The sequence below is a fragment of the Pogona vitticeps genome, chromosome 2 (assembly GCF_051106095.1).
Source record: "Pogona vitticeps strain Pit_001003342236 chromosome 2, PviZW2.1, whole genome shotgun sequence".
Lineage (NCBI taxonomy): Eukaryota > Metazoa > Chordata > Lepidosauria > Squamata > Agamidae > Pogona > Pogona vitticeps.
This window is the reverse complement of record NC_135784.1, coordinates 113,794,408-113,809,796: the sequence shown is the minus strand read 5'-3', so window position 1 is coordinate 113,809,796 and position 15,389 is coordinate 113,794,408. Positions and strand designations below refer to the sequence as shown.

The 15,389-nt window shown below is 38.6% G+C and overlaps 1 protein-coding gene across 2 annotated transcripts in view; it reads right to left on the bottom strand.

The window, feature by feature from the left end:
- Positions 1-15,389, bottom strand: part of HTR4 (5-hydroxytryptamine receptor 4) — a 242,181-nt gene that overhangs the window by 77,199 nt on the left and 149,593 nt on the right. For both annotated transcript variants that reach the window (XM_072990255.2, XM_020780479.3), the window contains exons 5-6: positions 7,197-7,350; positions 5,121-5,689 (exon numbers count right to left, since the gene is read on the bottom strand). In XM_072990255.2, coding sequence (XP_072846356.1) covers positions 5,121-5,689; positions 7,197-7,350 — 723 coding nt within the window. The remainder of the gene's footprint in view (positions 1-5,120; positions 5,690-7,196; positions 7,351-15,389) is intronic.

Genomic DNA, 15,389 nt, shown 5'->3' with positions numbered 1-15,389 from the left:
TCATATTCCCTTTGGGATCTTCTCAGAATCATAGCATTCCTGCAGTACTGTCAAAATAAATATTATGAAGTCCAAAATATTGTTAAGTTTCAACAAAGTGGTTGGAGTTTCTGAAATGTGAATAAAACTTTCTCATCGTCTTTGTAATTCCAGCTCAGATCATATCCTGAATAGAGGGGGTTGCTGCTCCTATTGTGCTGCTGCCACCATTGCACCCCCGGCGCTGCCATTGTGCCAGTGCCCAGACTCCTTGCAAGGAAGCCGGTCACTGCCTCTTTGCGCGGCACTCAGGCAGCCAGTAGAGTAGCTTCCCTGCAAGGACCCCGAGGGCTGTCTCTGTGCATGCACCCAACCCCTAGCTTCTCTTCCCAGAGCTGGGGCTGCCTCTGTGCATGTGCCCACCTATCAGCTGGGTGCCAGGCACATGTGCAGAAGCAGCAAGCCTGGCTCATGGATGGGAAGGCAGCTCATTGTCTCTGACCATGATGATGGCAGTGACGGACGGAGCAGGTAGGGGAGGTGACAGGGGCAGTGGGAAGGGAGTGGGAGGGCATTGTTTTTGGAAGGGATTCCTGAACCAGATTGTGAACCAAGTCATGAACCTGCTTGATTTGTTGTTGTTTTCTGGTTCATCGTTTGGTTCATGCCTATCTCTAATCCCAAATAAATCCAGTCTCTGTGGCCTCCTTTTTTCCCCAGGACTCAGTTTCATGTGTGTAATAGAGTCTAGTAGAGCACACACTCACCCACATTTTTGGGTAGCTTTACCAAGAAAATCTAAGTTTCAGGAAACTGCTCTCTATATTTTGATGCCCGCTCCCATGTCCTTGAGGCCTGTCATACTGCTGTAAACCCTACTCATAACACAGACCTTATTTTCATGTGGCATTTTTAGAAACACGGAGTTTAGTGGGAATCTTGAACTCGCTAAGTCTGCGGTTCCACTTTCAATTAGTTGACCACCCACATTCTTCTTTCACCCCACATTAATTTGATTTTATAATAGAGATTCATGTGGCTGGAGACCCATTTGTGCTTTTGCTCCTTTTCCCATTACAGCATGGTAATTGCAAGCAGTGACTATAACTTTAAGTGGCCACAGACTGTGGGACCGCTCAGCTGCCACCATAGGGAAAATAATGGGGGGGGGGAACACGATCTATGTTTCTGTTACAGTTTCTTGTGCATTTATAATGGCACAACAAACAGCTTTAGGTAAACAAAGTGGACTACATATCACAATTAGTCCAAGTCTTCACTTTTAATCTCTACATAAAGTTTAGAATCACACCAGGAACTAACAAACACCTTCCTCATTGGTTCAGAAAGCTGAGGAAACCAAAACATAATTGCTCTCTGATGAAGCAGTGTGCGCAGCATGCATTCTTGATAGACCACATTCAATTGTTAAGAGTCTCCAGCTGGGACAGGATGGATGGAAGCTGGCATGATGAAGCAAGTTTTTCACTATTAGTGGAGTCTGGAAAATGCTCAGACATTAAGATTAATTTAATACTGTATAATCAAGTCAAAGAAGCATGATCTGCTTTGCTCCCTTCGAACATTTGTGCATTAATTACCATAAGCAGCTCACGTTGAGTAAAAGTTTAAGGTCACTCAAGAATATGATAACAAACAATGGATGGAATGCATGCTGACAACTCTACTAATCAGACGTAAGCTTTTTATCAGCTATAGTAAGAAAGCCTTTTGCTTTGGCCTATTGCCTTCCTACAAATATGACAAAACTGTAGGACTAGACATTGCTGAAAAGCCCAATCCACTTCTCAAAGGAAGATCCTTGACAAGTAAACATTATATGGGTTAAATAATATAATCTTAAGAAAATTCCCAACAAAGAGAGAAAAGAAGGTGAATCATGTCAAACATGGACATAGAAGGAAATTCATTACATCACTGCAGTGAGAAAGTAGGCATACATTGAATTGTGGGTTATTCAAAATTAGCCCCTTTCACATATAGAATTAGCCTCTCAGGCCCTGTTTCCAGGTGCACACAGCACATTTGGCTCTAATAAAGTCAGTTCTTACTTACGTCAGCAAGTCAAAGATAGCATCTTCAGAGTTCCAGAATGTAGAGAAAGTCAATGAACCTTTTTTTCCCTTTTAACTCATGTAAATGCTAGGTCATGGTGGTGCTGTGGGTTAAACTGCAGAAGCCTCTGTGCTGCAAGGTCAGAAGACCAGCAGTCGTAAGATCAAATCCACACAATGGAGTAAGCTCCAATTGCTTGTCCAAGCTCCTGCCAACCTAGCAGTTCAAAAGCATGCAAATGCAAATAGATAAATAGATACCACCACGGTGGGAAGGTAATGGCGTTCCGTGTCTAGTTGTGCTGTCAATGTGACCATGGAAACTGTCTACTGACAAATGCTGGCTCTTCTGCTTGGAAATGGGGATGAGCACTGCCCCCTAGAGTCAGACATGACTGGACTAAATGTCAAGGGGAACCTTCACCTTTACCTTAAATGCTAGGTCAGGGGCATGGTTGTAAAGCCCATTCCATGCATTATTCAATCTCATTTTATGCATATGAGACAGGAGCTACTGCTAGTCAACTAATACATGTACTTCAATATTGTTTAGTCTGATTGCCAGCCTTCTCCAAGGTATTAGGCAAAAGTATTAAAGATAAAGCCTCCCCTTGATATTTAGTCCATTCGTGTCCGACTCTAGGGCGCGGTGCTCATCCCCATTTCCAACCCGTAGAGCCAGCATTTATCCATAAACAGTTTCCGTGGTCATGTGGCCAGTGCAACTTAGACATGGAACGCTGTAACCTTCCCACCATGGTGGTACCTATTTATCTACTTGCATTTGCATGCTTTCAAATTGCTAGGTTGGCAGGGAAAAAAAAGTATTTCATACCCTCCCCTTAACTGGATAATGAAATAAGGGATAGCACCTCAGACATTCTACATGACAAGCAATCACCCTGATGTGGAGCTACTCGTTCACAGTAAAGAGGAACGGGTGAATTCTTTCTTCTCTTCAACCAGAGTTAAAAATCCTTTCTGATGTTACAACAAAACTGGATGTGAAGAAATGTATTGTTTGTGTGTGTGAGTGTGTGAGTGTGTATGTGTGTGTGTGTGTGTGTTTACAATAAATGGGGTTTTATTTCTCTACAGGGCACATGATACACTGAGTGGTAAAGCAATGATATATATAATAATAAATTAGAAAGTGTCAGTTTTATTAACACCTGTTGCTTACAAAATAAAAATAACTGATATGAGCTGAAAAGAATAAATACAGATTATGTCTATTTTTTTATTTGTTTTCCTATTTCACCTCCCTGTAGTTTGAGGAGGAGGAGGGCACCTATGGCTAGCTCCTCAAAACATTAGTCATCTAAAAGCTGTACCTCAAAGAATATGCATCATAATTTCATTCTATTAATAACTGACTCTTCTCCTTTTTCTGCATACACTAATGTGCTTATTCAACAACATCACATAAGCAAGGAAAGTACTCAACTTGATACAGGCAATGGTTCAAAGTGATTGCTGAAAAATAATTTTTCAAGGCCTAAATTTACTCAGTCTTCAAGAATCCTAATATTAAATATGTATCTTCAGTGGAATTGTCTTTGGCAGGGGGGCTAGATTAAGAAACTTAATATTTAGTGTTTACCAGTACACACAAGTCAATTATACATCCATAACATCTAGTATGACATATTATGCAGCAGAAAAAAATGATATCTTTGGAAACATTTATTTCCCCTGACTCTCTTCCTCTTTGGAGGCCACACATTCAGCCTTGACAAGCTCCAATTTCTCTTATCCTCCACTGTGAAACTCTAAAATCAGAGAGAGATGACTCTTCTTCCTCAGTTTGCCATTTTTAAAACCTAACTGAAATGTTGCACATTTCTACATTCAGTAGTGAATTTGTTTTACAGTATTTTTAAAATCTCAAGCATGTTCATATCAAAGCAAAGGCAGGTGACACCTTTATTATAAACCACTAAAAGAAAAAAAAAGCTAGCTTTCAACCTATAGTAATCTTCATCAGGCTGGACACCAATCTATTGTGGATGGCACAGAGGTTCTCCTAAGATATACTGTTTCATAATTTCACATGTCTTTGTACATCACTTTCACTAATATACATATTTTAGTGTGCATTTTGCCCAAAGAGAGAGATATAGAGAGAGGCTTATGTTTTGGTTAGGGAAAAGCAAATTACCTACATTTCCATTACAATATTAGCAAAGGTAATTGTTTCTCTTTCCCTGTGTGGGATCTCTCTTTTGCACACGTAGCCATACATTAAAATGCAAAACACTGACACACCAATTCCTTTATCCGAGGCCACGTTCTTTCACAGTATGATCTGGGCAATGTGAACATAACTATGTGTGCTCAGAGGCTTTCAAATATAGTTATAGACATAACAAGATCGGTCAGTGATAAATAGCATATAAAGTTATTTTCTGCCCATAAGGTAACAGAGAAGTATATGTTTTCAAAGAACATATTATAAAGAAAAACAAACATCAATGATATTTGGTATTTTATTATCAAGTCCCTTGCCTGTGTAACATGTTTATGAGTTTAAGAAGCAGAATTTTACAACTAAACTCAGAGAGCTTTCAAAAACCTTAGCAATGCAGAAACTTCTTCTAGTTAAGGTTTAGGATATGCCACAGCTAGCCCATTAAAATACACACATAGTAGTTCTCCTTTATAAATTCACAGGGTATTAACAGCCAGAGTCCACCATCACCTTACACCTTTTCTGGTCCAGCACTACCATTAGACAAAGTGAGGTAGTTCTATTAGGCAGCAGATCCATCATGAAAGAACATCAATTTTTAGACACCTAATCCTCTATTACCGTATGTTTTTACAATATTGTTCTGTATATCCCAAAGATGGAGACAGGTGACTGTTTCACTCATGTGTCTTGCTCACGTGCCATAATAACTTGACTGACCTTGGAGACTCTGCACCTGAACTTTGGGAGAAGGAACCATTTGTTGATCCACTTCAGAAAGCAAAATGCATCTTACCCACAATAACAGATAACACTTGTTTTATCCTTCACCTTCTACTTGCATCAAAGTACATGCAGTTTGAACAACCACTCACCTTAGCACATGAGTTGATCCATTTATAGTAGTGGTAGAACAAGGGACAGTTTGTCCCAAGATGGAAGGCCTTCTATATCGTTCATCACCACAGCACAGGATGATGAGGAAGGCACGTCTGAAAGACTTGTTCAAGAATGCATAAAGGAAAGGATTCAATCCTGAATTGATGTATCCCAGCCACAAGAAAGCAGTCCATATCTCCCCAGGAACTGCATAATCTATGAAAGGATCTATTACATTTGTGATAAAGAAGGGTGCCCAGCATAAACAGAAACACCCCATGATGATACAGAGAGTCTTGGCTGCCTTAGTTTCAGTCTTCATACGATGTGTGCTGTGCTGATCAGGATGGTGCGGCCTCCCATCTGTTGGTGCACCTGCACGCTGTAGAATTTGTATCTGGTGAGCATGCTCCCTGGCTGTAACATATATCCGGTAGTAGGCCAGCACCATTAGCAGAAATGGAATGTAGAAGGCCACCACAGAGCAAGTGATGGCATAAGGCTTGTTGACCATAAAAATGCAGTAGGTTGAGTTGGATACATTGTTGAACTGCCTTTTCTCTATCTGAGAAGGTGAACAAAGAAAGAAAGAAAAAGAAAGAAAGAAATATACTGGTATTTTATAGTTTCTTTGATACTTAATCATTTTTCCTCTCTCATCCATTTCTACCTGTAAAATGTGAGAAGTTGCTTCACCAATCTTTCTTCCTATTTTTTATTTCCCAGTTTATTTCTATCATAATGTCACATAATTTCTCTTAGTCAACATTTGTCTTACCCAGTGCTTGGTTTATCATTTCTGTCTTTTCCCTTGAATGTTCTCTCTCAATTTCTATTTTTTTTCTTGAAAAATCTCCTCTGTATTCATGTTTCTTTTGCACTGCTAATAAAACTGATATATAAATACTGGGGTAAGGGCCAGCTTACAATTATTAAGCAGAGAATCTCAGGTATCTCTAAGTACCTAGTTCAGTTAAGGATCCCACCATTTCCTGTCTGGTTCTTGATGCTGAAACCAAAGCTACCAATCAGACCATTCTGAAACCTAACTCTTCTAGATTAGGGATGGGTATGTATCAGGGCAAACCTTCATCGAGTTTCTGAGGACAACACCAAATACAAAATATGTACAAATAAAACTGAGGACCTGGAGTTCTACTTTTTTTTTTTTTAACAGAAAAGCTACTTTGGAAGGTGCCAATTTGGAGCAGAGAAGTGAGGTTTAAACCAGTTACTGCTTGCTGATTTGCTGTTGCTCCTATCCACAGCAACTTTTGTTTGTGTGAATTCCAGACAGCATATCCAAGAATCTAGAATTCTACTGTGGAAGAAAACTGAGGGGCAAATGGATTATGTAGTTCCTACTTTCAACACTTCAGATTGCCCTTTTAAACAATCAAGTTTCTCTAACAAATGTGACCATTGGCATTCAGTTCCCTAAAGTACATAATGCATTTAATTCAATGCTAAGTGATTTTCTGAAGACACGTAAACCATGGTCACTTTGTAATGACTCAGTGCAAGGGCCTAGATTAAATGAAAATTTACAGACCCTTCCAGCTTTAGTATTCTATCAGCAGTTTTGCATTATCCTTAAATTCAAAGTAATGATATTTCCACAGAGCCACAAGATATGTTTGGAGGTTGTCTCTAGAGCCAGTTTCCTAAACTGCTGTAGCAAAAGAGAATTAAGCCTTTGATAGTCATCAAGATCACAGTGAGCCATAAATGGAAAACAATAAATGGCAAACAAAAGGCTTTGCCTGTAAAGGAAAGAGGCACTGTGGTCAGAGCAGATGCAGATGGCTCAGATTTTACCAGGGAAGCTTTATCTCTTTCAAGACACATCAGTCTTGAAAGAGACTGGGTGGTCAACATTATAGCACTGGGTGGCAGGGGTGCCTTCTTGATTCCTGTAAAAACATTTTCTGAATGAATTCTGAATATTTATTTTGGACATTCTTTCTTTAACGTTGTTGGATGGGATGGTCAGTTTTCAGACCGAGGGCATTATAACAATGTTTATACTGATATAAAATGTGTTTCACATCAAAGCAGTGGGATCTACTCACCAAGTCCATGATGCCAATACTATTCCAGCCTTGCATTATAGGGAGAAAAGAAATAAACAACGGGATTACCCAGCAGCCTCCCAGCATTAGTGCAATGCGCAAGGGAGTCATCTTATTTCTATAAACCAGGGGCTGGCAGCAGATAGCATAATACCTGAAAGAGAAAAGAAAGAGTTCTAAAATATGTGAATAGTAATGTGTGAATTGAAGTCATTTCAATTCATTTCTATTACTCATTCATCTGTAAAAATTCTTGTGCAACAGTCTTTTTTCACCCAAATTTAAACAAACAAACAAACAGCATGGAGAGAAGAGCAGCAATTCAGTATTACAAGCAATCCAATTCTGTGAAATTTGTATACAAGAGGAGCCTTGTGGTGGAGTGGTTAAGCTGCAGTACTGCAGCTAAAATTCAGCCCCTTCCAAAACTGCACAGCCCCTATTCCTCTTTAATATATTTTCAGTTCCCTCCCTCCCCCAGTTAGTCAAGAAAGCCAGGGGAGGGAAAGGATACATTGCTACCTTTATACATTTCCACAGATCAGGCAAATATTTTCTTATTTAGCCGGGGGGGGGGGATGACCTGCACAGAAATTATTGTGGCAATTTATCTTAAGAAAGAAACCTTCGGCAAACTCTAAAAGCATGGAAATATTTACCTCCCTTGGGCTTTGATGTTTTTGCACATAGGGACAAATCCACTGATCTAAGTGGTGAAGGACTAAAGATTTTAACCACAGTAAATAAAGCTGGATGGAACCTGGAGCAACCCTTCCAAGAAATTAGGATTTAAGGTGCATGCGAATCTGCCTGAGTCCTAATATTTGTCACAGAGACTCTGTGTGCAAACCCACCACTAAGGGCAATTGGACTGGTCAGTGTATGGCCTTATGCTTTTTCTAAGGTGTCTCTGGACTTCTCTTCCACCGAATATATGTTATCTTCTCTTTAATTATTTTTGTAAGTGGGCCTTAAATATGTCTTCATTTAATTAATGATATCTAATAGGATTTTTAAACTGCCCCTTGATGTATTCTCGAAGACAGATCATTTCTTCTCCTTAGCATAACAATACGCCCACAACAAAAATCTGATCACCATAATCGCCCAGTCTCCTGAAAAGGACAAAAGACGATCCCACTCAACTATCCCACAAACTGCACCAGAGTACAGTCAGAGTTCTGACTCCTGTCCTCTGAAAATGCTGGCCACAGAGACTGGCAAAATGTTATGAAGAAAAACCTTAAGTACACAGCCAAACAGCCCGAAAAACCCACAACAACCAACTGCCACCCCGTAGTTGCTTGCATTCTTTTTCTTACATATTGTTGATCTGGGCTTGAGCTGCTTTGGCCTGCTTTTTAATACACGAAGGGTATATGGGCCTGTTTTATGTTTTCAAACTTTTTTTAAAAAATCTAATTATTTCAGTTTTGAGGGGCTTTATTTTTTCCCCTCAAAGGTAACATACAAATATCTAAATAAACAGCAAATGTCTGGGTAGCTTTCTATAGCACCTCTGAGCCAGCAATAAGAAAGATATGAAAATATCCTGTGAATTTGCCTGTGAAGCAAAATATGGAGTCCGAATCTCTGAAGCAACCGAGGCCTCTGTGACTTCTCCTGTCAATCCTTATGGTCCTACTTCACTTCTGATCTCTCCTCATCTGAAGGAGATATAACTGGCAACTAATTTAAAGGCTTCTGACTTTCAAATACTGAAGAAAGGTGACTCTGTGACTATAGTAACAAAAAGTCACCAAGATAAAAACAATTAACTAGTGGCTTCCTGCAGTTTGGCAGGAAGCAGAGTGGAGGGGTGGCTGCTTGGGAAACAATGCCCAAAGCTTGCTTTGGGCATGCAGAAGTAGCTGTCCAATTCTTTGGCTCGTACCACTTCTTAATTTTTGTTTTTGGCATTATGCATACAGCTTCACCCACAGAGACAGCACTCTTCAAGCTTCTAAAGCAGAAGCTCATATGTGCTGCATATCACTCAGACAAGAACACTGTTTAGTACTGAAAATGCAAATATTTGGTAAACTGGAAGCCAACTGTTGTTATTTGAACCACAGGAAAGCAGGCTTCTGAGGAACATCTTAATGACCCTTGTCTATAATACACACTGCCCCCTCCTGCTGATATTTATGCTAAATGAGCTGAAAGGTCTGCACAGGGGGTCATATGCTAGTAGGAATAATAGGCTCCTCTGTATTTCAACCATTAAGGACAGCTTCATAATTAAAATGTACAGAAAAATAGGAAAGATTGTAAAGGGAATTATTTTTCCATGTGCTGTGTTTTTTATATATACATAACCCCCCCCCCAAAAAAAAAGTCCACAGAAATAATATCTGCCAGCTATGAGATCACCAACAAATGGAAAACTGATACTCATCATGTGGAAAATGAAGAAGAGGCCAGAAGACTGAACATAGCAGAACTATATGGTTGCCTGCATCCAAAGCAAGAGGGAAAGCAAACATAGGTATTGACTGAGCCTGCTCCATACTAGGGGAAGCACAAAAACTATTCCATGCAAGGGATAATGATTTAGTTCTTTATAGTGATTTGGGGAATACATGCAGCTCTCTAGGGTCCATCAAAAAGTGTCTTCCTCTAAAGAGAGAGAGAACTGCAAGATACTGAAAGTCCCCAAGTGAAGGAACATAATAGATATGGAAGGCCAGCATCCTTCTCTCTGCAAGGCTTCAAAACAGACATTTAAAGTAATGCTCTTTATGGCCACTTCCACAAGAGGAGAATCAAGTTACACATTATATGCCTTTTTCTCCCATCATAGATTTAACTTTCTTTCAGTAGCTCTTTTACAAAACACATGACCATCCACATTGGAGTGAAAATATAGAGAACCTTTTTTTTGTCGATGTTTTCAGCAATTTTGACTGCAGCTTCTGCTTATTTCAAAACTGTGCTATCACAGCTAGATAACTTCAAAAAATAGCTCTCTTCAATAGATACATTTACTGAAAAATTGTATCATTTCCCACAAATTCTTCCCAGCCATCCAGAGATACATTTTTCCCCCACATCTTCAAAACACTTCACCATGATGTTGTTTAAATTAACCCAATCTATATTTAACTAATATGGATTAGAATATGGATTAGAACAGATTATAAAAAATTAGAACACTTGGATTAGCATCATTCTTTTTTCAAATTATTTTGCTTCCTAGCAAAACCTGACTTCTTTATAATGGTTGTATTTCTAAATTTAAATTTTCTCTTTTAAAAAGTACAGGAACTTCATAATCTGAAGGAATACTTAAAACATACTCTGTATGTTTAATTTTCTTAAATATTTGTATTAAATTGTGGTCAATCCTGTTATATAGACTTTATTAGTCTTTTCCTGATTGTTCATTCTTCTTAATAAGGATTAAAAAGACAGAAATGTCTAATGGTCCATATCAGAGCTCTTATTAACATCCAGTTGACAGTGTTCATGCTTGACAGAAGCTAGAGTGAAAAAAATATCCTGCAAACTAAATGCAGGTATGAAGAATGTGGTGACATATATTTAGTTGTTCAGTTCAAAGGCTCTAAATCACCCCATTTACCTTGCCTTTTCTATTTATTTATTTATTTATTTATTTATTTATTTATTTATTTATTTATTTATTTAATTAATTAATTAATTAATTAATTTAATTAATTTAATTAATTTAATTAATTAATTTAATTTAATTTATATGCCGCCCACTCTACCCAGAGGTCTCTGGGTGGCTATGCCAACATATACCTTCTAGATAGTACTTCTGTAGAAGAAAGAATTCCTTAAGTGCTGAAAATGGTTAATTGTCAAAGCATCAGTTTTTCTCACCTCCTATAGTTTTTACAAATTATTTTACCTTGTTTTGTTACTAGTCAATGGGCTGTATCTGCAAGTATGATTGCTCAATAATAAATGTCTATCAGAACCATGTCTCTGTAACAACATTTCTGCTTCTAATGAACATTTAGTCTGGGCCTCTAACTTTATGAAAATCACAACCTGAATGCCATGCAAAACCTATTAGCATCATATCCATGCTAGAGGGTGGGTGGGTGGAATCACTGAGCTCCAACAGTGCACAGAGAAATCATACAACCACGATGAACAGCTGCAACAAACAGGAGGCCCTCTGAAGACTGCTCATTTAAATATCACTTTACAGCTGGAAAGGCTCTCAAAGTGGTTTAAATGACCATGAAAACAGAACAAGACAATCCCAACTCACTGAGATATAACAGAAGAAAATAGTGATGGGAAGTAGGTAAACAGAAACTGCAGGCACACATCTATAAAGGCCAGTATTAATACAGTTGAATTGCTGTATTGTTGAAAGCTCCGACTCTTTTGATCCGAACATTGCAACCCTCCATTTGAAAAAGGACGAACAATTTTCTAGGACACAATTACAGAGCTTAAAAATGTTCCATTTTTCAACTGCAATTTTTTTTTGACTGGGTGAGGGATTATCGGAATTTCATCCAAAAAAATAATGTTTCCAAACTCTGAACTGTTAATGTGCTTACACAGGTGCAGATGGAATTCTGTAGACTATTTTGTTTCCTGATTGCATCTGCTATTTTTGCTGACTGACTGTGCCAACTAGAGGTGTTCATGGTGAACATTTCTCATTTCTGATTAATTTTGTATTCTTTTAGGGTGTCTCTTTTATTTATTTATTTACCAGTTCTGTCATTAAACATGAAAGTGACTGGCTCTTTTTCAGTTCTTTCATTAATTTTGTTCATTTAATTTCTCTCCATTCCTGTCTTTGTGGCACCCATCCAGAAACCCTAAAGAATCTGAAAAGCTACAAAAACTAACCAAACAAAGCAAAGGCAGGGTAACAAAGAACCAATCTATTCTAAAACTGGATCTGAAATGGAATAAGTTGTCTAAGAATGGAATGAGTTGGTGATCATCATCACTATCATCCCATCAAATATGCACCTTTAATAAAATAAATACACACAACGTATTCGCCAAACAATTATAAATACAATCAAACATGGAAAGCACATGTGTGCATGCGCGCGCGCACACACACACACACACAAGCAGAATATATCACACACACCCAGCCCCTTCTCCCTGAAACCAAGAAAAGAAAGTAAGCAAATAGAGATGAAAAATACAAACACACACCCCCAAAACAAAATGACTAGAATAGGAGGTTTCTCTTCCTCCACCATTTAGTGTCTCTCTCTTTTCTTCTATGAGTCCAAAATAGATCAAGCCAGACAAAGCAGCACAAGATGGGAGACTGCCCGGATTTCCCACACCCGCAAGGAACCAGTGAAGCAAAGAAAAACGCTCCCACTCTGTTTCAACCAATCCAGACTCTCCTGTGTATGTTATGATTGGTTGCTGACACCAGCCCTTAAGACACTATTTGATAATAGTTTCCCATGTGATTTGATAGACAAGAGGGGAAAGCAAAGTGGAACAAAAGAAGGAAACAGAAAAGAACACAAAATATTCATGTAGCTCTCTTCTGTCAACACGAATCCCTCATATGTAAGAGGCTGTCTTACAGGTAACAATGAAGGAATATGGAAGGAAAATAAGAGCCTCTTTCACGTGATTTTTCATTTTTGTTAACGAAGGAGTCCCATCCATAGTGGCAACTAATAACACTCCATTATGTGAGCAATGTTCAGTGTCTGGTCTCTTTCTCCCAGGTCAGTCTTTTCTCATACTGGAAGAGACATCTATTGGACAATAGTGGACCATGCTAGCCGGAAGAAGGCATTTTGCAGAAGTTTATTTCTATTTCAGAGTTCTTTACTCTGTGTCAAGAGAGGGAAGGAACATGCTTAGACAGAGAGTAAAATAGAGAAATAAAAGGTCTGCAAATTCCTTGACAATTAACACATTGAATCAGCAGTAGGAAAATTATATGAAAATCATCCAGAAATGGTTTCAGTTAACCACTGTGAAGAGACAATTCAGCCAGACTATTTAGCTCCACAGGTTTATGGATACTACAGCTGACAGCATCGCTTTGGATTAAACAAACTGTTAAAGTAAAATATTACTGCTCTCCGAATGGCATCTTGCGATTTCATATTTCCTGCCCTTCAATTTCCACAGGCAAACTTTTATGTTCCCAAGTCTCATCTATACAGTGCACAAATGTCAATACCATTTCCACACATGACCCCTAAGTCTGACTTTGGGCTGATGCAGAGAAGATTATCATAGGGAAAACTATTTACTTCTAATAAAGGAAACGAGGCACATTGAAGGGAGAAAGATGGATATAGATCACAAGTTGCCCAAAGTATTTGCCATATAATTAACATTCTACATACGCAGTGCATTAAATAGATATTAGAGATACAGGGAGTCCTTCGTACACAACAAAAATGCAATCCAGGCACTCATCACTGGAGCTGTATTTCAACTCTAAATGTAATTCGCTGGAGTCACGCACATTTCCTATCGTTACAATAGGTGTTTTTATGTTCTGTGAAAATGATCCATTAGATCAGAAAAATGGGCTACTGTGGCTCTCTAGACCAACCCTGGCACATTTGAATGGGGCCACAGACTGGAAACAATTCTTCACACACCACCTTATAAGGTTCTTTATATCATTTATACAATCCTGATTCAGGATTTTATATTTCTTTTATATTGTATTTATGCCCATGGCAAAAAAAAAAAAAGATTGAGAAGGACTGCTCTTGATCTTATACAACTAGCATTCCCATTAACAGCAAAAAGTGAATGATCAAGGGAGATGCAACAGCATCTCGAAAGGCACAAGTTACCCACCTGTGTTTAAGGAAAACTGGGGAGGGGAATATGGGCATACACACTTAAGGTACTGGATTCGCAAAACAAACTAACACAAACATGGTAAGGGAAAAAGCAAGCATCCAGTCCCATGTACTGATTTGGACAAATCTTCCTTTGAAAAGATATATCAAATAGCAAAGCTATCATTTAAATGAAGCCCGTGGTAAAAAGATGCATCATCTTTTGAGAAGTGTGTACAGATGGGTGTCACAGGCAGCATAATCCCACAGGGTCTCTCTCAATCATGGGATAGCAGTGACCTTTTGGAACAGTGGTACTACTGTGAGGAAGGGGAGAAGGATCTCAAACGGTGAAGCAAACACAAGATTTTAGTGCCATACCCTCTTTAGCACACACACACACACATACACACACACACACACATGCACGCGCGCACACACACACAAACACACACACAGATCCTAGGTGACAAGAAGTTTATTTTGTGGCATGGAATCAAAACATGGCGGCATACTGATGTTTAAAAAAGTTGTTATATTTTATATATTGTTGGTATATACGTTGGAAGCTGCCTAGAGTGTTTGTTCGACCAGATAGGCAGGGTATCAATAAATAAATAAATAAATAAATAAATAAATAAATAAATAAATAAATAAATAAATAAATAAATAAATAAAGGGCTGTTGTTTGATATTTGCTCCCGACTTCTAAGCAGCAAAAAGTTCCAAAAGCAACATTTATCAGATTTTGGTTTCATCTGGAGAAGAGAGCACTGGAGATCTGTGACATTTCTTAAGGACTTGCTTATTTTTAAATGTGCATGCAGAACATCAGTAGGAAGCAAACAGCACACATTCCTACCAGCTGCCAGATCTACCACCTACTTCATTCAGTCTTCAGGGGAAGGTGCCCTATAGCTTTCTCTCTTTACTTCAAAACCATCGCCAGCCTCTTCATCTGCATGGCTTCTGCTCTTCAGTCAGGCTAGAATGTGAAAAAAACCTGAGAACTACCTTGCTTGAATTTATGCCATATCTAAACATAGCATACACAGATGGACTGACAGACAGACTGTCTGGAAAATATGAAAGCTTTTAAGAGAGTTGGGAATATCAACTCTAGCCTTTCCCTTTTGTTCTCTTTCCATTTATGTCCTTCCTATTTTTCATTTGCTCCCCAATTTTGTCTCGTCAATTGTTCTCTAGTACAGGTGGGGGATGGGAATCCTCACTTTTCTCATCCTTGCAGGCAAGGCTGAGAAATTGCAAAATTCTTCCCCCTACCAGGAAGGATGACAAGAAATCTACTGACAGTCTGAAAAGAGTTTTGACACTGGTAGGAACAGAATGCGTTGATTTGTGCTCAGATATTTCTCTTTTTTTGTGCTGATTTTGTGACTGCTATTTCACTTAA